The sequence below is a fragment of the Meles meles genome, chromosome 13 (genome assembly GCF_922984935.1).
Source record: "Meles meles chromosome 13, mMelMel3.1 paternal haplotype, whole genome shotgun sequence".
NCBI classification, from domain to species: Eukaryota; Metazoa; Chordata; class Mammalia; order Carnivora; family Mustelidae; genus Meles; species Meles meles.
This window is the reverse complement of record NC_060078.1, coordinates 42,861,096-42,889,074: the sequence shown is the minus strand read 5'-3', so window position 1 is coordinate 42,889,074 and position 27,979 is coordinate 42,861,096. Positions and strand designations below refer to the sequence as shown.

The 27,979-nt window shown below is 36.1% G+C and overlaps 1 protein-coding gene across 8 annotated transcripts in view; it reads right to left on the bottom strand.

Moving 5' to 3' along the window:
• The window catches only part of CCSER2 (coiled-coil serine rich protein 2), a 200,079-nt gene that overhangs the window by 137,229 nt on the left and 34,871 nt on the right, over positions 1-27,979 (bottom strand). For all 8 annotated transcript variants that reach the window (XR_006821225.1, XM_046026970.1, XM_046026969.1 and 5 more), the window contains 2 exons: positions 17,021-18,470; positions 15,690-15,886 (listed from right to left, as the gene is read on the bottom strand). Coding sequence is in view for 7 of the 8 variants with exons in the window: in XM_046026970.1 (XP_045882926.1) it covers positions 15,690-15,886; positions 17,021-18,431 (1,608 nt within the window). In the remaining variant the exon portion in view is untranslated. The remainder of the gene's footprint in view (positions 1-15,689; positions 15,887-17,020; positions 18,471-27,979) is intronic.

Sequence of the window (27,979 nt, the reverse complement as noted above, 5' to 3'; positions counted from 1 at the left end):
ACAATAATAACTGTATGCAAATGGAAGATTTACTAGTTTGGCAAAAAAATACATAAATTTTTAAAAAATTTAGTTTCCTCATCTCATTTTGTCCCCTTAGCTTAAAAAACAAAAACAAAAACAAAAACTGAGTTGGATTAAAACCTTCTATGTGTTCAAGTTCTCTATTCTATATCACAGCATAGCTGAAAGTATCAGTATCAGTTTGAAATTTTCATTTACCTATATTAAGACGGTCTCAACTTTCTGTAAGCTGTCCCTCCACTATGACATCCATGCTAATGTCACATTTTTAGTTACTTGTACCTTGCTATTATGACACGTGGTACCTTAGAAACTTACTCTGTAAACAGGTTATGTCACAATATGAATGGAAAAATACTGAATAGTATTAAACAGTACCTTTAAGTTTTTCTATTTATCTCAAATTAAGTGGCAAGTCATCACAGCACGCATTTCAACAAGTATATATTGAGCCCTTACTTACTGCCAGAAGCCTAAGAGTGATGAGAGAAATCATGAAATATCAAGTCTGTTCCAGTATATTCTACATAATAGGAGATTAAAAGCAACCAGACAGACCAGCATAAGATGACAACAACTCACAAAGAACCAGTCAAAGGAGTTTAGATTTGGCATTACGAGATTAGATTAGATTTGACATTTACATTAATTGGAAAACCAATAGAAAAATAACAAGTCAAACCAACAATTTAGGATGATTTTGGCAGAATGAATAGAACCAACAATATTAGAACTTCTAAAGTCAGGAGGTAACACTTTTCTCCCCTGCAGTTAACAAATAATTCAATTTTGCCAACTGTACCCACTAAACCTGTTTTCAAAATCACCCACCCCTCTAGATCTCCACTTTGCCACCACTTTAGCTCAAGCCACTACTAACCTTCTTCAGGAACAGTAGCTTCCAGCATCTTGTCTAGCTCCCTTCTAATTCAATTTTCATACAAAGCATTTTTTAAATGAAAATCAAATTATGTCCCTTTCAAGCTTAAAACCCTCCATCAGTTCCCCTCCAGTTTTTAGGACAAAGATCCAAATCCTTAGAGCTCTGTAAGAGCTCTGTACTTATAGCCTCCTCTCTTGGCTCTCCTCCCTTCCGTGTCAGTACTCAAGCTATAGCAAGTAGCCTTCTCATAGTTCCTCAAATATTCCATAATCCCTTCCTGCCTCAAGGCCTTCTCATATGCTGTTTACTAAAACAGGTAATATCATCACAACTACAAATACCCTTTTAACCCTAGGGCAACTTAGCCTAAATATCATTTCCAAAAAATGCCTTACCTGACACCCACACTAGACCAGGTTTTCCAATAACATACATTGTAGTTCTCCTCTGCAAAACTTTCCCCACTTATTAAGTGAAGATAGTTACTAAGTTAGCTAAATATTTCAACTACATCTGCCTCATTAGGACACAAGCACCACTAAAATGAAAGCTATAGCTGCCTAATCAATGTATCCTCAACATCTTGCACATAACAGTCACTTAAATATGTTGAATAGATTGACAGATGACTTCCACTGAAGGCCAGATAAGGAATGGTACTAGAAATAACAACAAAAGAGCTTACATAGATTTATAGTGAGTTTGAAAAATTAATTTCTGAATCTTTAAATTATCTGTAGTGTTCTAATGCAGAAGACAATGAACTTTTTTAAAAGACCAAATAGTAGGGGCACTTGGATGGCTTAGTCAAATAGGCACCTGACTTTTGATTTCAACTCTGGTCACGATCTCAGGGTCCTGGGATCAAGCCCCATATTGGACTCCACTCCTCTCGGCACAGAGTCTGCTTGTCCTCCCCCCCAATAAATAAATAAATAAATAATTTTTAAAAAAAACAAATAGTAAATATTTTAGGCTTGTGGGCAATACGGTCTCTGATACAACTATTCAATCCTTCCATAGCAGCATGAAAGCAGCCACAGACTATATATAAATGAAAAGGCATGGTCGTACTACAATAAAACTTTATTTACAAAAATAGGTTGGCAGCCTGCAGCTACAGCTTTGCTGGCCCCTATTAATATATCCCAAAGGAAAAGGAGGCAGAAATTAAACAAATGTAAAAAATAAAACTGCTATTTCATTATAAACTCATAAAGAAGCTTTTCTTGAGATGCCATACAAACTTTGCCCCAAACTTTGAACTCAAAATGGGTTAACATGTATTAATTAAAAGCACACATGGAATCTTCCCTTAATGGTCAGAATTAAGTATATCTCCTCTCTTAATCTGGACCATAAGTTTCTGTTGAGGCAGCAACTGTCTCTTTACTCATATGTATTTCTTAGTAACTAGAGTACAGAGCACACAGTGGAAATTTAAAATACATGCTGAACAAATGAATGATCCATAGATTAGCCTTCCCCTTTTCATTCTTCTAGTCTACTATAGTTTGGTGCAGAGACAAGAGGAGAAGCAATTAATCTGTATGTTTTGATTTTCAAAAAAGGTATTCTCCAGTAAGACTGAAAAGGAACAATTGTACAAAAGGCAGACATTTAATAACATGGAGAAAACAGAATACAACAGTAAACATCACCTTCTTTACGTTAAAGAAGAAACCCAGTATAAATTTATGGTGCCACATCGTACAGTAGAGACAATAAGCAAACTGCAAGCCAGTTTATTCTAAATTTTAATTCCTCTGTGTCTCTTAAGTGAAAATGTGACTTAACTTTTCTACACTTCAGTATCCTTATCTATAAAATGAATGGATAAGAGTAAATGACCTCTATATCAATTCTATAGTGCCTAATTTTTCTATATATAAAAGACTCTACATAGCACATTGCCAAGTGGATGAATGGAAACAAATGAAAAATCTCATCAAACTGAATAGTGAAGGGTGGGAAAGGGTAATATACAATCTCCACTGAGATAGGTATGAGCAATAGATCTAAAATGAAAATTCGGAGTAAATGTATACATTTCCAAAGTATATATAGGTCCAATGTCCAAGAAAACAAAAGCTGGGAGTTACAAAGTAATGCCATCCTCCTTTTATTTAAAATTATAGTTCATAGCAAAGCAAACCTACCATGCTGAACAGATACATCTCAACAGAAACACAACAGAAATGTAGGATTAAAATAATCATCATTAAAATAATCAAAGCAGTGGAAACAGTCCACAGGGACAAGACAAAAATGAACATATAACAAAAAATGCTTTTAGAAATTGAAGAAGACACAAAAAGATGGAAGACCGTTCCATGCTCTTGGATCGGAAGAATAAAGATTGTTAAAATGTCTATACTGCCTAGAGCAATCTATACTTTTCATGCCATTCCGATTAAAATTCCACCGGTATTTTTCAAAGAGCTGGAGCAAATAATCCTAAAATTTGTATGGAATCAGAAGAGACCCCGAATTGCTAAGGAAATGTTGAAAAACAAAAGCAAAACTCGCGGCATCACGTTACCCGATTTCAAGCTTTACTACAAAGCTGTGATCACCAAGACAGCATGGTACTGGCATAAAAACAGACACATAGACCAGTAGAACAGAGTAGAGAGCCCAGATATGGACCCTCAACTCTATGGCCAAGTAATCTTTGACAAAACAGGAAAAAATATACAATGGAAAAAAGACAGTCTCTTCAATAAATGGTGCTGGGAAAACTGGACAGCTATATGTATAAGAATGAAACTTGACCATTCTCTTACACCATACACAAAGATAAACTCGAAATGGATAAAAGACCTCAACGTGAGATAGGAATCCATCAGAATCCTAGAGGAGAACATAGGCAGTAACCTCTTCGATATCAGCCACAGCAACTTCTTTCAAGATATGTCTCCAAAGGCCAAGGAAACAAAAGCAAAAATGAACTTTTGGGACTTCATCAAGATCAAAAGCTTCTGCACAGCAAAGGAAACAGTCAACAAAACAAAAAGGCAACCCACGGAATGGGAGAAGATATTTGCAAATGAGAGTACAGACAAAAGGTTGATATCCAGGATCTATAAAGAACTCCTCAAACTCAACACACACAAAACAAATAATCATATCAAAAAATGGGCAGAAGATATGAACAGACACTTCCCCAATGAGGACATACAAATGGCTATCAGACACATGAAAAAATGCTCATCATCACTAGCCATCGGGGAGATTCAAATTAAAACCTCATTGAGATATCACCTTACACCAGTTAGAATGGCCAAAATTAGCAAGAGAGGAAACAACGTGTGTTGGAGAGGTTGTGGAGAAAGGGGAACCCTCTTACATTGTTGGTGGGAATGCAAGTTGGTGCAGCCACTTTGGAGAACAGCGTGGAGATTCAAGACATTAAAAATAGAGCTTCCCTATGACCCTGCAATTGCACTGCTGGGTGTTTACCCAAAGATACAGATGTAGTGAAAAGAAGGGCCATCTGTACCCCAATGTTTATTGCAGCAATGGCCACGGTCGCCAAACTGTGGAAAGAACCAAGATGCCCTTCAACGGACGAATGGATAAGGAAGATGTGGTCCATATACATGATGGAGTATTATGCCTCCATCAGAAAGGATGAATACCCAACTTTTGTAGCAACATGGACGGGACTGGAAGAGATTATGCTGAGCGAAATAAGTCAAGCAGAGAGAGTCAAGTATCATATGGTTTCACTTATTTGTGGAGCATAACAAAGAACATGGAGGACATGGGGAGATGGAGAGGAGAAGGAAGTTGTGGGAAATTGGAAGGGGAGATGAACCATGAGAGACTACGGACTCTGAAAAACCACCTGAGGGTTTTGAAAGGGTGGGGGGTGGGAGGTTGGGGAATCAGGTGGAGGGTAATAGAGAGGGCACGTATTGCATGGAGCACTGGGTATGGTGCAAAAACAATGAGTACTGTTACACTGAAAATAAATAAATTAATTTTAAAAAATAAGTAAAAAAAAAAAATGCTTTTACCTCAGTCAGAAGAAATCCAGATCTATAGTTATTTTAGGCAGCTATTGATGTAAGGCAATCAATAATATCAAACAGATACACTTATCATGTGCACTGTTAGCAAATAAAGACATTATACTTTGTAATCAACACTGCTAATTAGTGTTACACTTTGTAATACTGGACACTATTTTCAAGTCAGTGTCTATAAATAATTTTTCTGAAAAATTTAATTGAAAATATCTAAATTTTAAGAGACCAATGATTCCATCATCCTTTAGTTGCTTTTCTTAGAAATCAGTCATCTTTAAAGTCCATGCCAATTTATAGAAAATACACACACATACACACACACACACATACACACAAGCTGCTGTAAGTTATTTCCAGTTATTGGAAGGTATCAAATTTAAGAGTAAAAATATTCAAGTATCTCCAGATAATAAAACCTATGATTAACTACAGCGATGACAAACCTTCGTGAAGGCCACTTCAATAACTATGTCATCAGTTTAGAATAACTTAAATTGAAAAAAATGAGTGTGGCTAAACTGTGCTTAAAATTTACTATTTTATTTTTAGTACGAGAGCTAAATTTGTCAACCTCAAAAGAATTTCTTTAAATGAATAATTGTATTATTAAAAAAAAACTCTATGTCTCTAGTTATACTAGGTGGAACAATGGTCACCTCAAAGATGTCCATACCTTAATCGCTAGAACCTGTGAATATGTTAGGTTACATGGCAAAGAAGAATTAAGGCTACAAATGAATTAAGATTGCTAATGAGATGGGACGCCTGGGTGGCTCAGTGGGTTAAAACCTCTGCCTTGGGCTCAGGTCATGATCCCAGGGTACTGGGATCCAGCCCAGCATCAGGCTCTCTGCTCAGCGGGGAGCCTGCTTCCCCCTCTCTCTCTGTCTGCCTTTCTGCCTACTTGTGATATCTGTCAAATAAATAAATCTTTAAAAATAAAAAAGACTGTTAATGAGGAGACCACAAAATAGGGCAGTATACTGGATTATCCAGCTGGCTTAGAAAGGCAAAGAAAGAGGTTCTCCTCTAGAACTTTCAAAAGGAAAGCTTCACACACCTTTTTTTTTTTAAAGTCTAGTGAGGGCCTGGGTCCTAAAACAGTAAGATAAGTTTGTGTTGTTTTAAGCTATTAAGATTTTTGGTCATTTGTCACAGCAATAAGAAAAATTAATAAACCTATAGATTTATCATTGTTTTTAATTAAAGTCTGAATCTGATTACAAAAACAACAATAAAAATCAGAATGCCTAGCATCCTTAATGAGATTTTCTAATAATAATTACGTAGTTTTTTATTGCTACAAACACACAACAAAGATAGTATTACATGTGCTATGTTTTTTACAAATAAATACTATTTTTTCTCTTTTAAGTCGTTTTGCAATAGATGCCTCTTAAATTTTATGGTTGAGCCAATCCCAGGTTGTCATAAATCCTTCCAACATAAGACACTGCGCACTTTCCTCATTAATCATAATTAATTTCACTGACCATTATGATAAGCTAATTCACATTTCCTAAAAATCACACCAAACTTTGAATTTAACCAGTGTTAGAAAAATGAAATTTTTAACTGTCTGGACACTTCTAGACCCAAGTTTCCATATTAACCACATGAAATATAAATCACATATATACAGAAATCACATAAAATGCAGATCCTATAAAATTTACTACATATAGAAGCATTTTTCATGATTTTTATGAATTTTTTATCATTTGCTTTGGCAATAAAACAGATATATATACAAGTCTGGGAATGTTTATACTATACTTATATTATTAAATTAAGATGTCCAAGAGCATCTCCACAAATATTCTTTCAAATTGGCAGGTAGGATTGTGGGGAGGCATGAGGAGTCAGAAACTGAGCAAGCTAAGGAAGACATACATACAGAGGGGCAGTGAACATAGGAAATTAGAACTCAAGTAATGTGAAAAGAACTTCCATGCCCAGGTTGGTCTAGTTTTTCAGGACTTGAGCACATCGGGGTAATGATGAGGGTAAAGAGGGAGCATCTGAGTTGGTCTGGTATGAGATATGAGAATTTAAGTAGAATATATGTGGGGAATGGCCTGATATGGTAAGTCAGAGCCCAAACAGGGTAGAGACATTATCCATGCATGCTGGTAACCCACTGGAGGGATTTCAGAGCCCAAATAGGATGAGAAAGACATAAATGGGAAAGAGGAAGTGGTGGAAAAGAACAGATATCAGTTAAATAGAGGGAGATATATCAAGTAAGTAAATATTTTAAGGACAACAGAAGCAAGGTTTATCACCATCAGAGAAGGGAGGTTATAAATATAAGGAGAAAACCAGAATGAATCCTGTGGCATTGGATTGGAATTGGAGGTAATAGTATGAACCCACTGTTTTCAATATATATAGATAAGGTAGAAGTAAGTATTGATGTAAATGTATATGTATATAAATAAACACACACACACACACACACACACACACACAAACACTTATATTCCCTAGTTCAGTCTACTGAAGATGGCTGGGAGCAGCAACTTTTCAACAACAGTGTGTACACCTAGACTCCAGAATTTGGCTTCAAAAGTAGCATTTTCCATTAAAAAGAACCAGGGCTCTTGGAGGAATGGCTTTCTTTCCCTTTAATATATTTACGCATTTGTGAACAGTAAGTACTATTGTTTAACAGTAAGTACTATATGTGTTTTTACAACTTATATAAGTGATACATAATGTTCCGCAACTTTTTTTTTTAAGTTTTTTTTTTTTTTAAGATTTTATTTATTTACTTGAAAGACAGAGATCACAAGTACGCGGCGGGGGGGGGGGGGGCAGGCTCTCCACTGAGCAGAGGGCCTGATGCGGGGCTTGATCCCAGGACCCTGAGATCAGGACCTGAGCCTAAGGCAGTGGCTTAACCCACTGAGCCACTCAGGAGCCCTAGGGGTTTTTTGTTTGTTTGTTTTGTTTTAAGATTTTATTTATTTATTTGACAGAGAGAGATCGCCAAGTGGGCAGAGAGAGAGAGAGAGAGGAGGAAGCAGGCTCCCTGTTGAGCAGAGAGCCCCATGCGGGGCTCCATCCCAGGATCCTGGGATCATGACGGAGCCGAAGCAGAGGCTTTAACCCACTGAGCCACCCAGGTGCCCCAGGAGCCCTAGTTTTATATTTTTGTGGTACATGTGTACTATAAGTGTAATTTCATTCATTCTTACTGCTGTACAATATGTATAATATACTATATAACATCACTTAAATATGTTACTTTTTTTGTTTCCCCACGAATGGACATGAGTTATTATTATTCCAATAATGATGATGATGATGAGATAGTGCAACAACGAACATTCTTACTCACGTCTCTGATCATATATGTTAGGGTTTCTTTAGGATATAAACCAAGAATAACATTACTGGATCACAGCATATTGGATCTTCAACTTTACTAGATACTGCCAAATATCTTCCAAAAAATGATTTAGCAATTTATTCTTCCCAGTAGTGAAGAGAGATTTCTATTGTTCATCATATTCACCCCACTTGCTATTATCTGACTAAAATTTAAGTGAGTGTGAAATTCTATGTCTCAGTACACATTAGCAATTTATTATTTTATTATCTTCTATCTGTTGTATTGTTTTGCCTTCTCCTTATTGATAAGGAAAGTTTATCATGTGGTCTGACTTTGATTCTTGTTAAACGTGTCAAAAATAAACTCTTAGTGGCTTTTAACTGTGTTTATTATTATCTGTGTTTAGTTTTAAATGTTGATGTAATTAATTTTTTAAAGATTTTATTTAACTCTTAGAGAGAGAGCATGAGCAGGGAAAGAGGCAGAGGGAGAGGGAGAGGAAGAAGAAGCAGGCTCCCCACTGAGCAGGGAGCCCGATGTGGGACCTGATCCCAAGACCCTGGGATCATGACCTTTGCTGAAGGCAGTGCTTAACTGACTAAGCCACCCAAATGCCCTTAATGTAATTAAACTTGGTAATTTTTTTCTTTATGTTTTTTTTTTAAGATTTTATTTATTTATTTGACAGACAGAGATCACAAGTAGGCAGAGGGGCAGGCAGAGAGAGAGAGGAGGAAGCAGGCTCCCTGCTGAGCAAAGAGCCTGATGCAGGGCTCGATCCCAGGACCCTGGGATCATGACCTGAGCCGAAGGCAGAGGCTTTAACCCACTGAGCAACCCAGGCGCCCCTTCTTTATGGTTTTTAATGTGTGTTTGTATTTAAGACATCCTTTCCTATCCTAGGACCATACAGGTATTTTGCATATTAAAAGCAGTATAGTACAGTGAGTAAGAGCCAGGGCTCTGGAACAAGCTAAATTCAAAATCCCATTCTGTCATGTATTAGCTGTGTATCTTTGGATTCTCTACATTTATTTCTTTTTTTGTAAGATGGAGATAATTATAGTACCTACCTCTGGAGCTGGTATTAGGAAGGACATGCCTTAATAGTATAACAGCCATGTGATACCGGTACTGAGTATTTTGTGTATCATTTCTGACTATCTCATGGGGTTGCTATAAACATTAAATAAGGCCGTATATATAAGATACTAAATGCCAGGACTATACAAGAGCTCAGTACACATCACTACAATACCATAAAGATGTTAAAAGATAAGATAATCCTGGGGCATCTGGGTGGCTCAGTTGGTTAGGCATCTGCTTTCGGCTCAGGTTATGATCCCGGGGTCCTGGGATCCGGGCCCACATTAGACTCCCTGCTCAGCAGAAGGCCTGCTTCTCTCTCTCCTCCCTGCTCGTGTTCTCTATCACTACCTCTGTCTTTCTCTCAAATAAATAAATAAAATATTAAAAAAATAAAGAAAGAAAAGGTAATCCTGAATAACGTTTGTTTTTTTTTTTAAAGAGAGACAGCATGTGTGTGGGGGGGTGGGTAGGAGGATAGGGGCAGAGGGAAAGAGAGAGACAGAATCTTAAGCTGACTCCACACTCAGCACAAAGCCCAACACAGGCCTCAATATCATGACCCTGAAATCATAACCTGAGCTGAAATCAAGAGTCAGACAATTAGCTGACTAAGCCACCCAGGCACCCCCTGAACAACTTTCACCAACAAACAATAACTAGATGAAATGGACAAATTCTCAAAAAGCAACACACACAAAAAAATACCTATGTATCTTAAATGGCATATCTACTTAAAACATTTTATCTGTTAATAATAAATTATATATTTATATATAATAAAGATATAATAAAAGATATAATAATAAGATATAATAAAAACCTCTCACAAAGGAAACTCCAGATTCTAAAGTTTTCATTTGGTGAATTTTGTAGACATTTAAGAAAAAGGAACATCAACTGTCCATAAATTCCTTCAAAGGGCAAAAAAATAGGGAATACTTCTCAGCTCATTTATGAAGCCAGCACAACCCTGATACCAAATGTGAAAAGAAAAGAAAAGAGAGAACCATCCTACTCATGAACATAAATGCAACAAATCTAAATAAACTATTAGGATATCAAGCCCAACAACATTTAAAAGAATATCACAACCAAGTGAATTTATTTCAAGAACAAAAGATGGTTTAACATTTGAAAACCAAGAAATACAATCTACCACACTAACAGATAACATATAACAGGAAAAATTTTTTTGATGCCTTTCATAAATGTAGAGAAAAATTAACATCTACTCACACACACAAACAAAGAATCAAGCAAATGAAACAGAAAGGAACTCACTTAATCTGATGAAAGATATCTATAACCACCCCCACCACACACACAAAGAAATATTAATGGTGGACTATTAAAACTTTGCTGAAATTATCTCACCATTTCAATTCAACATTACGTTGGAGGTCCTAACACGTCCAATAAAAGAGAGAATGGGGAGATGGAGACTGTGCAAATGGTATGACTTCATAGTATATGTGGAAATTCCAGGTAAATTATTAAAACTAATAACTGAATAAGGTCACTGGAAAAACAGTTCAAAAAAAAAATCAAATATATTTGTACATATAACAAAAACTAAGAAAATAAAATTTTAAAAGTAGTACCATTTATAACAATGAAATCAATTACTTAAAAATAAAGTATATATGTACAAATTTTTATAGAATGCATTAGCAAGAAATATTTCTGAAGTCCCTAGTAAATGGAAGAATAGGGACACCTGGGTGGCTCAGTGGGTTAAGACTCTGCCTTCGGCTCAGGTCATGATCTCAGGGTCCTGGGATCGAGCCCGGCACAGGGCTCTCTGATCAGCAAGGAGCCTGCTTCCCCCTCTCTCTCTGCCTACTTGTTGATATCTCTCTCTCTCTCTCTCTCTCTCTCTGTCAAATAAATAAATAAATAAATAATCTTTAAAAAAAAAAAAAAAGGAAGAATACGCCATATTCATGAATTGAAAGATTCACTATAGTAAACATGTCAATTCTCCCCAAACTTATTTACAAAGTTAATGCAAACTCATTCAAAATCCCTAAAGGGTCTTTGTAGAAATTGATGTGTTCATTCTAAAAATTAAAGAGACTGCAAAAGGTGAGCTAGGGGAAAACTTGGAAAAGAAAAAGCTGTTAAGACTTAGATTACCAGATGTCAGTACTTAGAGCTAAAGAAATACAAACAGCGTAGCACTAACACAAGGACAGAAGAGGAGACCAATGAACTAAAAGAGAGTCAAGAAATATATTGATACAATTACTGATTTATGACAAAGGTAACTCTGCAGCAGAGTAGGGAACAAAAACTCTTCAAAAAAAGAAAACAAAATATCCTTGATTTCTCCTCATACCATGCACAAAAAATAATTTCTAGATGTCTCATAGATCTAAATGTAAAAGGCTAAAAAACAAAGCTCTGAGAAGAAAACATTGAAAAATATCTTCAGGACTTTAGGGTAAACAAAAATTTTGCAGTTCAAAACAGTGCTAACAACAAAGGAAAAAATGTAAACTATACTATACTGAAATTGTTAATTTCAATTCAACAAAAGATACTATTAAGAGATTTAAAAAGGAACCCATATATATTAAGTATATACACATATACACATATATAAGTGTGTATGTATATGTGTAAAAAAAATTTTATCCAAAATATATGAAGGAGTTTTTACAAACCAAAAAGAAAAAATACACACAGTTCAATAAAAGACATGTCACAAAAGAGGATATGCTAAGGGCAAATAAACATATGTGAAGGTGCTCAACAAACAGTTCTTGAAAAATACAAGACAAAAATCTCAGTGAGGGGCGCCTGGGTGGCTCAGTGGGTTAAACCTCTGCCTTCGGCTCAGGTCATGATCTCAGGGTCCTGGGATCAAGCCCCACATCGGGCTCTCTGCTTGGCAGGGAGCCTGCTTCCTCCTCCTCTCTCTCTCTCTCTCTCTCTCTCTCTGCTTGCCTCTCTGCCTACTTGTGATCTCTCTCTGCCAAATAAATAAATAAAATCTTAAAAAAAAAAACAAAAAAAAAAAAACTCAGTGAAATACCCCACTAGAATAGCAAAAATGCAAAAAGGCAGACAGCACCAAAAGAAAGTAGAATTTCTAGAATGCTCATTTTCTACCAGTGGGACTGTAAACTGGTACAACTTCGGAAAACTAATAGCATCTGAGCCATATACATAAATACCCAATATTTCAGTGGTGCCTCTCCTACATATTTTACCAACAGAAATGCATAAATGTTTACCCAAAAATATGTAACAAAATCTTCCCAACAGTAGCAGTTGCTAGAAACGAGAAACAACCTGAATGTCTATCAACAGCAGGATAAAGTAAGTTGTACTACCTTCACAGGAAGAAATATTATATTACAAAATAAGAAACAAACTATAAAAAGTATAAAATGTTGCATCAAACAAGTCAGACATAAACTAGGCATGTTTATAATTCTACTTATACGAACTATAGGCAAATCTAATCTATAGTGATATATATCAAAGCAGGTGCACCTCTGGGGGTGGGGTTGAGAGAATGACTGAAAAGCACAGGAAACATTCTGGGATGACAGAAATATTCTTTATCACAATGTGGTGTGACATTATATACAAACACTCAAAATTCTCTGTGCTGCATGAAAAATATTTATACACTTTATTTAATGTGAATTACACCTCAACAAAACACTATTTGTATTTAAACCAAAAAAAATCACCTAGATTCTAGATAATTGCTATGCAAAGTAGTCAGTCTACAAACTGTTGGGGTCCAAGATAAGGAGCTTCCACCACAATGCATATCAACAGTTTTTTTCAAAAAGAAAGTTTTACTGTGAAAATAGTATCAACTAAACTAAAGAGTGGGTTGAACTAAACTGTTGTAATAGCACAGTTGACTCACATTCTTTTTTTTTTTTTTTTTAGAAGATCAAGCAAAGCTTTATTTCGCACCAAGCATCAAGAATCAAACTGACCGGCCAGGGCCATGCCTCTTAAAGAGAGGGCTTGACTCACATTCTTAATGAAAGCTCCTTCTCTTGAAGCTCTCCCCACCTGGGCTGGAAGGAGCACTGCTGTAAAGAACAACCATGATGGTGGTTGGGGAACTGGAGGTGAGGCGGGTGGGGGGAGTGAGGGGATGGGACAGACATGGGCTTTGGTGAGAGGGATAGGGAGGCCAAGAAAAATGAGAATATGTTAAAGTTCTTTTTGGATTAAGTTTTAAATATTTATTTAAACTATTCTAGGCAAAAAAAAAAAAAAAGGCAAAAATAGTAAGATGGCAAAATGTTGTCCAAATATATTAATAAATGCAAACATAAAAGGACTAAACTCACTGGCTAGAAGACAAAGAGAAATTATAATTTTAAAAAAGTTATAACCTATTTGCTATGTATCAAAAAGTTCATAGTAAAAAGTTGGAACATACAGAAATAAAACTGATAAAATATACTAATATCTGAAAAAAAAGGCCTTAAGAGAAAAAGGGTAATAAGAAATAGAGATCACTAAATTATGACTTAAGTCCAATTTCAGCAAGAAAACAATTTTAAACAGGTACACACCTAACAAAATACCCTCAAAATATAAGAAGCAAAAAACTGGTATAATTTCAGAAAAAAAAAAGGTAAATCCTCTATCACAGTAGGAGATCTTAACACTTTTCTCAATATCTGCCATCAATTCTCCATCCTTTCTCAGACTATCTTCCTCTTATATCAGAATTTCTGAGATATTAAGATCTAGGTGCATTCTGAACCCTTTTAAAGGAATCATTAAGTTACAGGAACAGTGAACTGAAAAATGTCAGGTATTAAGTGAATTATTACTGCCATCTGCTGGACACAATGTTCATTCCCATTTTGAACACACTTGCTTTAAAAAGTCCTAGTAAGAAAGCACTTATAAGGCCCTTAAACTGTAATCATCTCTAAACTTCTTTTCTCTAATGAGATAGAGATACTCTCCCTAAATTAAATATGTGTCCTCTCTATGTCTGTGCAATTTAACAATCCTCTGGTAATGATGCTTAGTTTTTCCAAGTCACAGATTTATGAGAGTATAAAAAATTACATTGCCTAAAACCTACTTGGACTTTAGTATATCCATGAAGACTACCAACTTTTCATAGTTACTGGAAAATCATATTTTATTTTATATACTGAGTAATTACAATGAGTCACTTCAAACATACCAACTACACTTTACTCATACAGCATATTAGCCACATTACTGCAATGTCTCTTAAAATATGCACATAATAATGTATGGTAGGTCTCCTAGTGCTCATCCACATCTGGTTCCCCTGCCTTCCAAGAACACAGGAAAATTACACTTCTTGCCCAGTTACTACTAATCTTAAATTAGAGTCAATAGGTTGTCAGTAAAAATACAATGTGCCACCTGCAGGCCCTGGCAAGTAATTGCACATATAAGAGCCAGCAGCATTCTTCCTCTACACAGTGACCTTTTTTTTTTTTTTTTTTTAGATTTTATTTATTTATTTGACAGACAGATATCACAGGTAGGCAGAGAGGTAGCCAGAGAGAGAGGAAGGGAAGCAGGCTCCCCGCTGAGCAGAGAGTCAGATGCGGGGCTCAATCCCAGGACCCCGGGATCATGACCTGAGCCAAAAGCAGAGGCTTTAACCCACTGAGCCACCCAGGTGCCCCCACAGTGAACTTTTGATGGGGCCTCAAAAGGTAATGGTGAAGCCACCTTCTTCTGGTGATGGTGAAGATGGTGAGAGGAAAGCAGCTTAGAACACTGAAGTTGCCCTATAGAGTCTTCCAGACCCACAACAGACTTTGGAAGAGTAAAAAATAAGCTTTTATTGTGTTAAGCCACTGAGTTGTCACTTAAACGTTAACTTCAGCATAGCTTAGCCCTGGATTTCTCAAAAGTGGCACTACTGACATCTTTGGCTGGATAATCCTTTGCTGTGGATACTACTGTAGGGCATTAAGAAGCATCCCTAGCATCTTCCCACTATTTGTCAGTGCACCCCTCAATACGACAACCAAAATTAGATCCAGACATTACCTTCCTTCCCAAATTTGAGAACCAGTAGGCTATCTTAACCTGAATACAGTGTATCTATCCATATATGTGTGTACATAATGTATGAGAGTGTATTTAACTCATTTCATGTGACAGAAGTATATGGTTTATTATGTATTAAGGTCAGATGTTTTGTAGGCTCTTAACAGATACAAATTTCTTTCTTAAACTAGGAGAGCTATTTATAAACTTAAAAAAATCCAAGCAGCATTACAAGTCTTTTCATAGTAAGGTAAACAAAATATTTCAAAAGTATATATAAATTCATACATACTATGCTGTTCATTTCTGAGGACTCATAACTCCCAACTGGATGGACGTTTCCAATGGGCTCCAAACCCTCTTCATCCCACATGTATGTTCCATCAGAGCTATCAGATGGAGAGAGTTCAAATGAAGAACCAGCTCTGTAATCAGTATCTGGTGAAATCAAGTTGCTCCCAGAAGTATGTTTTGTACATTCACTCCTGTCTTCAATTGTTTTTTTTTTTTAAGAAGAAAAGGGAAAAAAAAGTTATTAATTCATAGAAATATATTGCTCAGCTTTTAAAAATATATACTCTAATAACAATATAGCAAAATAACTGGCAAAAAAGTATTAGTAATTATAGCATTTTCTAAATCCTAAACAATAAAAAAGATCAAGAGGTAAAATCTTAAATAACCTACTGAAATGTTTCCCAATACACATAAAGAAAGTTCACTGAGCCATCTTTCACTTCTGCAACATTTCTAGAATTATAAATAAAGCCTCACATTCTTTTAATATTTCCTAAGATATTTACTTTTACACACTGGCCATGAAACTCCTTTCTCTGTGTATATCATTTAACCTTGCAGTTGCCACCTTATAAGAGAAACACTTGTTCTGGCATTCACTTCTAACTAGAAGACCCTCAGACAGTCAAGGGTTTATGCATATCTCTAGGCATGGCCTACACTCTTGACCAGCTCACATGCCTACACCCAATCCCTTCAGTTGGCTCTTTTTTTGGGCTATTTGGGCACAAAGAGATATTTTCTCCAGAATTTTAGTACCAGGATTACCAAGTATAAGAGGAAATGTTTAAGAGGTACTAATCTCACTTTCCTCAGTTAAAAAAACAAAGTTCCTCTGAGTTTGCTAAACAAGAAATTTAAGCTCTACTTTTAAAAAGTGAAAAATTTCTAGGATAAAAATACTCATTAGATTGGACATAACCTATATTATTATTAGCTCATTTACCTTTTGGCACAGCTTCACTCTAAGCACATAGCATCTATTACCATAAAGGAAGAGACGGTTTAAAATGGCATGCCACTGTTTAGGAAGAGGGGGAAGAGAAAAAAATCTGAAGCAATAGGAATAGGCCTGTACATGAAAGTCACAGAAAAACAAAGGTAAGATATATTAGGGAAGAGTATTTTTATTGTTGTTTTAAATAGTGAAAAGTAAGTCTGAGGGCAAAAGTCACGGGAAGATCAAAGTTGCCCCACCTCAATTTTATTTAGATCCATCCCGCCACAAAAATGGACAGCATCCTGGAATTAATCAGAAGGTAATCCCAAGTGTAAGTTCAATTATATTATCTACGAAAAAGCCAACTTAAGAATATTAATATTTACCAGAGACACTTATATCTATCCACTCGTCAGTTTTACTTTTTTCATTTTCCTTGGGGGAATCAAATATATCCTTTGGTGGTACGTTTTCATGCTTTTCTTCTTTGAGAGAAATTTCCTCTGGAGTTATTCTAGTTCTGTTGGAGTCTTCTATATCTATAAAATCATCACTAAAGTCTTCACTTAAATCATTCTTATCAGAAGATGACAAAGAAGACAAGGAAATATCATCCACATCATCACTCAGGTATCTAATTTTAGCATTATGCTTCATGGTCTGGTCATTTTCTGTTCTATAACTATCATTTTCAATTAGTTCTTGGTCCTTATTAGTAGCTCCATCCTTAGCCATAAGTTCAGCATCCTCTTCTACACATGGATCAGCAGGTGAATTTTTATTACCATCAACTGTGATAGTGCCAGAAAATGGAGGTCGGCTAGATTTCAGTAGAGAGGGATGAACCATCCTATAACCCAAAGTGGAAGTTACACCTGGGCCATTTGGTAAAGCCAACTTCTTTCCACCAGCAGCATAAGGCCTATTAAATCCATACCCTAGGTGATCATTCCCATTGAGTACTTCTGACTGCCGGGAATTTCTTGCTAGCATACTTGACCTCAGAGGCACTCTAATGGGTAGCTGTTGGTTCTGATAAGGCTTTGTAAGATCTGCAGCTCTATTGAAGGAATGTGATCTGGTTATAGATGAAGGTGGAAGGAATGAATTCTGAATGGAATGTGAAAAACTTTGTGACCTTACCATTTTTTCACAAGTAAGAGATTTAATATTGTCTAGGGATTGTGCTAAGCCTTCTCCCGAACTGCTTCTCGTGGCACAGGAGTTTGCTCTAGGCCTTTGTATGGTACCAGCTGAACGGTTTCCATACAATCCATTCAACTGGGATTTTGGAGCACTGACTGAAGAATATGAAGTCCTTCCTAATAATGTGCCTTTGGTGAATTTACCCAAACTAGATGGTCCAGACAAAGACTTTTGGTTTAACTCCTCCGTAGGTGACACAAACATAGTGGATGGCTTTGCTAACTTTGATGTGAGTAAAGAAATACTTTTCAAGCCTCCCTTTATCCCATTTTTATCAAAAATTCCTTGAGTAGGTGCATGTTTTTCAGGATCAATTACTTTATCATGTGAAGTTTGAGTACTGTTACGGTCTTCAACACTTTGCGCACTGAGTTGGTATTTAGTCGCTGTTCTCCAATTAAATGAATGGGATGATGGGCAATCAGAGCCATTATTTTTTATGTAACTTTTGACGTTGCTATTCTTGGAAGTTCCCAATAAATTAACAGGTGTCCCATTTGACATTGGCTGCAGTGTACTCCTCACAGATTTTGTTCCATACTTTGGCAGTTTGGAACCCAAAAATGTCTTGATTTGTGTTTTTTCTTCCATGAGCTATAAGATGCATTTGTTCTTAAAATCTGACAGAATCTGAGGAGACAAAAAAGTAGATAAATGTTCCTAAATAAGCAGAATTAATGGATTATTATAGAATAAGAATATATACTCACAGACAATGACATGCACCAAAACCTACTTATAATTCCTACAAAATTCTTAATAAATATTGAGTGCAGGAATTAAATTAATAAATTAATGTTAGGAGAAAGTAAAGAACATTTTTATAAACACTTTTTTGAACTTGGGCTATGCATAATGATAGCAAATTCCAGAATTAATAAAACCAGACTGTCAATTCTGACTGAATTTTGAAAAAAAGAAATACTTCTATAGAAAACACATCTTCCAATTTCCAATCCATGTTATTTTTTTCACTTTGGACAATATTATCTCCTATAAAATAAGAAAATGTTACTTGTTATTTTTTAAAGTATATGTGATCTTATAAAAACTGGAATACATTTTAAAAATTCATTACTAAAATCACAGTAGGATATAGGAAAAAAATAAAATAGCACCAAAAAATTTTTTCTGACATTAACAGTAGAGATATCAGGTATCATTTTAAGCAACTATCTCAAACAAATTTCCAACTGGTAATATAGATAATACAGTAGGTGTCATGGTGAAAAGTATAATGGTTTTAATAAAGTCGGTTAGTCCACTAATCTCAATCTCCCAAATTTATTTTAAAGGTAACACAAAACAACAAACACAAAAAGGTTCAATGAACACACAAGAACATACTGAAACACCTACTGTCCTTTATTTAACTGTTTAATAAGGTATGACATATTCACGGTCACATGATGAGATCACAAAGATGAAGACAGAAATATTAAAATGCTTATCCTAATATTAACAGAAATACAATATGCTATATGCTTACTGCTCACTATATGCTCATTGTGATTATATAAAAATTCTACAAAAGCATACACAAGTGCAAAATGTGAATAAAAGAAAAATACATGCCCTAGGGTCACTGATGGTTTTTTTAAAATTATGTATCTTAAAACATCATATTTTGTCAGTTTTTTTTTTTTAGTAAAAACAAAAACAAAACAAAACCTGATTCAAAGCCATACCTATACTTTAAAAATTGAGAGTTTCTGAAGTATGTGTGTTATTAATTAAGTCAAAAGTAAATATTCAGGAAATCATACAGACATTCAAGTAAAGTTGGTGGAGTGAAGCAGAATTACAGAACTTCTTATCCCCAATAACTAATAAAAAAGAAAGAATATATATACGTGTGTGTATGTATATAATTTTTAGCCAAAACCTCACCAGCTTCAAACAAAAATTGTTTAAACTAAGCACCTCTATACTTTAAAAAGTAGTGGACAGAGAAAGATTCTGTACAATGAGGTCTGGCTCCTAGCATGATGACACTGACTGAGAGCAGAAACAGGGAAAATAGGTGAGTTGATAAAACTTCAAAGTTTTAATAAACATCCTCTAGTTTGGATAGAAATACCTGGTTTGGCAGGCCATAGTAAAGTCCAAGAAAACAACTTTGGCAGAGAAGCTCTGAAATCTCAACTGAGGCACAGTGGGACCAAAACCTATCAACTACCAAGGCACTGTTCTGACTTGAGGGGAGGGTCTGAAACCCCTCAAATTATACTACACAGGATGGAGTGAGGCCAGTATACATTTAACAAAACCTAAGGAGACAGGAAAGCCTGGAGCACCAGAAGAGTTCTTCCCACACTGCCTTATATCCTTCAACCACAAAGAAGCAGACAGAACAGCATACAACTGCTCAAAAGGTGTACTGAAGGTGTGCAGTAAAAGAAAGAGACAAAATCACAGCTAAGGTGAAAAAGGCATCAATGGGAATTCACTCAGGTTCTATCACTGCAAGTACAAGCTTGGTCTAGCTATTCAAGTCTCTACCTAGAAAGATAAAAAGAAAAGGGCCACACAACTGTATAAACAAGGGAGTAGAAGGAAGGAAAGAAACAAATTATGACTATGGCAAGCAGAACAAAGGAACGCAACAAGAATTCAAAGATAAAAAACAAAACAGGTAAGTTTAAATCAGCTAAGGAAATCAATTAGGAAGTAAAGAACCCAAGATGGAAAATCAAACTAATTGGCAAGGAGAGAAGTCTTAAAATAACCTGAGTACTGAGGAGAAAAATACCCTGGAGGGTATTAATAAATTAGATTATAAAGTCTTTTAAAGCTGCTCTGTTCTGATTAGCTTACAGAGATAAATATGCATTTATATAAATTGATTATCAAAATTCCCAGAAAGTAAGAAAATTGATCTCCTAATTTTTTTTAAATGTTCAGTTAATATTTTTTTAAAAGATTTTATTTATTTATTTGACAGATCACAAGTAGGCAGAGAGGCAGGCAGAGAGAGAGAGGAAGCAGGCTCCCTGCTGAGCAGAGATTCCCGATGCAGGGCTCCATCCCAGGACCCTGAGATCACGACCAGAGCCGAAGGCAGAGCATTAACCCGCTGAGCCACCCAAGCGCCCCGATCTTCTAATATTTTAAATGTGTTATACTTTTAAAAATTATTCTTATAGAAACTAACTCAGAAAGGTTTTAAGAACCAAATTCACTTAATTAAGGTTAAGTTTCTGGCAAACAAAACTAGTTTAATGAAACAAATCCATCTTCTGATTTTTTATCAGTATTAAACACAGCACAAGCGAATTATTTTTATTCCAGAAGAGTAACCTTACTGAAACATATATATGCTTAGTGATCAAATAAGTCATTCTTACTCATACAACAATGTTTAAGATCATAAAAATGTGTTTAAACTGAGTGATTATTTTGGGATGCCTGGGTGGGTGAGTGGGTTAAACATAAGCCTTTGATTCAGGTCAGGATCCCAGAGTCCCGGGATGGAGCCCCTCATCCCACTGGGCTTCCTGCTCAGCAGAACCTGCTTCTCCCTCTGCCTGCCTGCCATTCCCCCTGCTTGTGCTCTCTCTCTGGCAAATAAATAAATAAAATCTTAAAAAATACAATAAAATAAGAATAATAAATTGAATGATTATTCTGACAAGCTTTTTATTTCAACAGTAATTACATTTTATGGTATCAGCTTACACATAATTTTCAAGAAGTTTAAAGGTAACTTAAAAGTTGGGCTAATATTAAATTGAATTAACTAATGAATAATCATTGACTTACTAGATCATTTATATGTAAGATAGAATGCTCATTGATTACAAAGCATAATTTCAAGTTTATATGCTTTCACTTCTTGTTATTACAGAAGCTTCTTGCTATTCTAGAGAAAGACTATAAATCTGGGACATGTAAATGAACACACTATTTTTGCTACTTTGAGAAACTGCACACTGGATACCACTTTTGTAAAGGTAGTATGATAGAAATCACATAAAGACATGAGTGCACATATATATTTGAACACAACAAACTGTTAATAGAGGTTACCGTTAGGGAAGGGAGAATTAGGTGAAGGGAAGAATTCTTTTTTTTTGCAATTTAAAAAGTTTTAACTGACAAATTGTTTAAAAATAAAAACCATTTATTCCATATGAAAACAAGACTCTTTCTTTTAAAGATTATTTATTTAGGCAATCTCTACATCAATGTGGTGTTCAAACTCACAACCTCAAGATCAAGAGTTGCATGCTCTTCTAACAGAGCCAGCTAGGCACCCCTCTATATGAAAACAAGACTTTACAACAGTTCAATCTAACCAAAGACAATTATTCGAAACTAAGTTCCATATTATATAAAATAAACTTAAAAGGCATAAAAATAGAAGATGTCTGAGTAAACAACAAAACATTTTTTATTCAATATATAGAATGTCTTCATAAATTATCATTTCAATTTCTCCAGATCTAAACCTCAATTTAATGTTTTACTTATTAATTTTATCTTTAAAAATCTATTCTAAATTTATTATTTCCATTCCATAACTCTAATTCTTATCCTCATCATCTCTTTCTGTATTTCTACAAAGGCTTCCTACATTATGAAGACTCCCATCTCACTTTTATTCAAACTGTCAACAGTTAAACTCTTATAGCACAGATCTGATCATATCCTTCTACTGATGAAAAACCATGCATGGCCCAAGAACAACAAAATAAAACCCCAAATCCACTACAGAGATTAAACTTCTCTATTCGGTTCTATACTCTCTGCAGTAATATGCATTCAAGCCAAGATACATTGTTGGTCATTCCCCAAAATCTATTCTGCATTTTCTACCTTCTGTGCCTTTACTCTTGTAAAGACCACCTTAAAGGCCCCACCCTCAAAGTTCAAAATCTCTACACCCACAAACCTTTCCAGTTAAAACTGATTTCTCATCTTTCTCTATTCCCTTCACATCAATAATATAGCTGAGTCTGTCTTATATTGTGGGCATGTCTATTTGACCTGTTAGAAAGTAAACCTGTTAAGAGCATAAGCTAAGTATTATATACTTTGTGGCTTGCCACAGGACCACGAATTTGAAAGATTCTCAACTTTAAGTTAATTCATAATCTCTAAGTGCAAGTTAATTTAATAAATACTAAATCAAGACTGAAAAACAACTTTGTTGTGTGGGTCTGTGATTAACTGGTAGCAGCTTCCTCGAGGATTATGTTGAAAAAGATTCTGAAGTAAAATCTAGACTCTAAGATAAATTATCATGATCAAATAGCAATATATGCCATGACCAGAAAAAAGGACAGGGGCAGTATCCATGCAAGATTACTGCCATCCCATTTTTTTATAATAGTCTTTACCACAAAACATACTTCCACAACTACACTTTCAGGATAACCATAAGGAAACTGATAACGGTATTAGATATAAGGGTCATTTTGCAAATCACTAAATAATACACATTAAAAATTCTGTCCTCTGGTGAGTCAGTCTATGAGTCAGAGAGGCTTTAACATTTCCCTGCCTATCACAAGTAGTCTAAGGACAGAACATTCTATTCTTTCACTTCTCTCTTTATTTTACTGTCTAAAATGAGAATAATGTATATTACCTCCCAAGAGTATCTTAAGTATTAAAAACTTAGAGGTACAAGACAAGCCCACAAGAAAGACACACTACTATTACAAAGTGTGTTTAGGGTGTCACCATTCAGAACAAAAACAAGAAAAATTTATTAGAACCTGAATGCACTATTTCCTTTCAAGAGTACTTATTGATTTCTAAATGCTCAAATGATTGTAATAAACAAAATCAATCATCTTGGGTTGTGGTCTTAAAGTAATCTGATGGCTCAACTGTAAAGCTTACATATCTGCTTACATTATGAATACTATCACTTCATTAGTTGACTGACTACCTATTATCTTTAAATATTCATGAAACTTTCTCTTATATTTGCTTACATAACTGTAACATAACTTACATAATAAATGAAATAAAACAGACATTGTGAGTCTGCCTCATTTTAGTAGCTTATGCTACCTCTGATGAACTTTCCCTGATATGCAGTCTGTTGAGTGATAAAAAGAATGCAGTCATAACAATTTGAAAAAGTACATGCTGGCTACAAAATCTAATGATATCATCTTCTCTGAAACATTTCAATATTGTCAGTGAGCTTTAATTTAATGCTGAACAAAGAATAATACCTGGCACAGGGATTGGAAATGTCTGAGATTTTCTGATTTAATTTCTGTAAAATGATTTTTGAAACATAGCACATTTATAGTATTGGTATTTCACACTTGAAAGAATTTTCAAAACTATATATAAATTACTTTTTAAAAAACAAGTAAATCAGGGGCACCTGGGTGGCTCAGTTGGTTAGGCTTCCGACACTTGATTTTGGCTCAGATCATGATCTCTGTCCTAGGATTCAGCCCCATATCAGGCTCTGTGCTCAGTGGGGAGTCTTGCTTGAGACTCTTATTCTCCCTCTCCAACTTCCCCTCCCCCCATACATAAATAAATAAATAAATCCAGTAAATCAAGGTTTTTGGTTTTTGCTTGTATGTTTTATGCTTTTAAAAGGAATCCACAATAGGATGGGAAGAGAAAAGAAAAAGCAAACTTTACTGAGCATTTACATGATAGGTACCATGCTTATCACTCCTTCCCTATTTAATCTTCAGAACATTGTGGAAGTCCTCCCATTTTAAATAGACAAACCGAGATTTGGAGGGGGTAAAATACTTGTCCAAAAATTCATAAACTACTGAAAAGGATTCAGGTTCAAGTCTACCTGATTCCAGGATCCATGCAGACTGCCTTTCTGACAAAAGAATGAAATATATATATGTACATATATATTTTTTTAAGATCTGTTTATTTGAGTGAGGGAGAGAAAGAAAAAGAGCATGTGCAGGAGCAGGACAGGGTAAGAGGCAGAGGGAGAGAATCTCCAGCAGACTACCCACTGAGCACAGAGCCAGACATGGGGCTCAGCAGATCCCAGAATCCGGAGATCATGACCCTAACTGAAATCAAGAGACTGAAGCTTAACTGACAAAGTCACCCAGGCACCTCAGGAATGAAATATTCTGAGAGGCTTATTGAGAAGTACAAGAGTGAAGGAAAGAATTGGATAATTAAGGTTAGGGAAGCATAAAGACTGCGAAGAACCTAGGTATAATTAAATGAGAAGTTTTGAGAGCAATAGTAGAAGCTTTCACCTTTTCAAACTCCTTTCACATCCATTACCTTATCATCTGAGGAACTACCCACTCACATTCTTATTTTAGTTTTTCAAATAGCTTTTTGGGAAGTATGAACTACCTGAATTTTGGGGATTTACATAGGCATAAATTCACTACTGAGACCCAGAGCAATTAATTGAACAGCAATGCTGATGACTGCAAATTCACTACTGAGACCCAGAGCAATTAACTGAACAGCAATGCTGATGACTGCATACCCCTAACTAGTCACTTCTCAATATGTGCTTTACATTCAGATAAATATATCTTAATTTAAATTTTTTTAACCTGTGGTACTCAACCTATTCCCCCAAATCCCCTTCTGCCCTGTTTCTCCTAGCTTTCTTCTGTGCCATAAACCAATTCAAAGGCTTGATTACAATAATCAAGTGAACAAAAATGACACCTTCAGCCAAAAGTAAAGGTTTAAAACAGTACTTCATTCCTTGCAGATTGCTTGTGGTTTTAAAAACACCACATCAAGCTCAATACAAAGCCCCATTATTGTATCAAGCTGACTTTTTTGTCCTCCAGCTACAGCTTGTTAGGCAGATGGGGATCAAACAACTTGTGAAAGTGAGGCTTTAAATTAATTTGGGCTTAGGAACATTAAATAATGTTATTGAATGTAGATTCAAGGCATATTTCTTCCTGAAGTTTTAATAAGGAACAGGAGAATACTAGCAGATAAAGAGGAACTAGAAGCTCTCCTGGCCAAACCACAAAAATTCTCTGTAAATTTTACCATTTAGTTCCAATAAACTTAAATAACTGTGTGGGGCATGCAAATGACACTAAGTAAAGATGATAGGTGCCAAGCTGCTTGAATAATGACCAAGCCTAACACCTGAGTAGTTGCACTGCCTTTTAAAGATTTTTTATTTATTTGACAGACAGAGATCACAAGTAGGCAGAGAGGCAGGCAAAGAGAGAGGAGGAAACAGGCTCCCTGCTGAGCAGAGCCTGATGCAGGGCTGGATCCCAGGACCCTGGCATCATGACCTGAGCCAATGCAGGGCTGGATCCCAGGACCCTGAGATCATGACCTGAGATGAAGGCAGAGGCTTTAACCCACTGAGCCACCAGGCACCCCGTTGCACTGTCTTTTAAAATAGTATACAGGCATAACAATTAACCACAGACATTTTATAAAACACCGAGTATTAAAAAAAAAAAATCACAGCATGCAATCCTTTAGCTTTTTGATATATTTAGGACTTGCTCAAGCAAAATTCCTAAATTAAGTAGGCACTGAGAACAGGGTTATAGAGAATCAAGTGTCAAGCAGAAGGGTGGCAGGGCTAACATTAAGACAGATGGATCATTGCTAGGCTCTAAGTTCAAGGATGGCACAGACTGTGTTTGATACACTAGTATACATTACCAACCCTAATCTTGTTCAGTATAGGGCAGACAATAAATACCCCCAAAATGAAATATTTTGTTAAGATTTAGATGTACTGCGGGGCGCCTGGGTGGCTCAGTCATTCAGCGCTGCCTTTGGTCATGGTCATGATCTGCCAGTCCTGGGATCCAGCCCCGCATAAGGCTTCCTGCTTCGCAGGCTTCGCAGGAAGCCTGATTCTCCCTCTCCCACTCCCCCTGCTTGTGCTCCCTCTCTTGCTGTGCCTCTCTCTGTCAAATAAATAAATAAAATCTTTAAAGAAAAAAAAAGATTTAGATGTGCTGAAAGAATGATATCATAGAAAAATAAATTTTAGTAGTAATTTTGACTTAATAGAATACAACATCATAATTTACAAAAAGAGCTATTGGTTACATGCAACAATACAGATGAATTTACCAAGATCCTTTAAGCAAATGAACCTAGTTATTTAAGAGTACATATAGTGTATGATTCCATTTATAGAAAGATCAGAATGTCACTTCCACTTAGGATGCAGAAAGCTGCAATGACTATCAATCACTACTACCTAACAACCTGGTTGTTATCTTGTAAAGACCTATTTAACCAGAGACTTCCATTAAGGTTAAACAACAACCTTGTTTAACCCTTAAACTGTCCCTGCTGCCCTTCCCCCAGGGGACTGACTTAAAAACAAGTCCCGGAAACCAGCCTTAGGTAACAAAGCCCAGATACAGGGTGGGCCAGGCCAGGTGGAGACATCCAATCAGTGGGGGATGCATACTGTCTCCCTAGTTACCAAGGAGTATGGGCCCCGCCCTTTGGGCACCTTTTGGGCGCCAATTCTGACCAAGGTGATAGGCTGGTTCAAATGTCTACTAGGGCAAACTGTAATTCAATTGGTCACCTAGCATCACTGTGCAGCTTTTTCTGTGTGTTACAATTTCACTGGCCACCTGTGTGTGGCCAGGCCCGACCGCATGGCCTTTGCCCTTAAAAGCTAGTCTGTGAAACAGAGAACGGTCCCCCTCTCGTGTAAGAGGTGCGTCCCCAAACGTTCGGTCTGATTCTTGATGCTTGGCGCAAAATAAAGCTTTGCTTGACCTTCGCTTTATATCAGTCTCGCTCCTTTAATCACGGACCCATGGTGGGGGGGGGGGGAGATAACAACTAATAATCTTCAAAATCCTAACTTTTCTTGAGCCCATCAGAGAGCCAACAGCAAAAGACAACCCAATGAGCCAAATTCCAAAAGGGGCCAAGAACCTCCAAGAAGAGACAAGACATTTTTTTTTGGTTGTATTTTCTTTTCATTATTAATACATAATGTATTATTTGCCCCAGAGGTACAGGTCTGTGAATCATCAGGCTACACATTTCACAGCACTCACCATAGCACATACCCTCCCCAATGTCCATAATCTAGCCACCCTATCCCTATCCCTCTACCCCCCCAAACCCTCAGTTTGTTTCATGAGATTAAGAGTTTCTTATGGCTGAAACAAGACATTTTTTAACAGTTTCACTTTTGACAG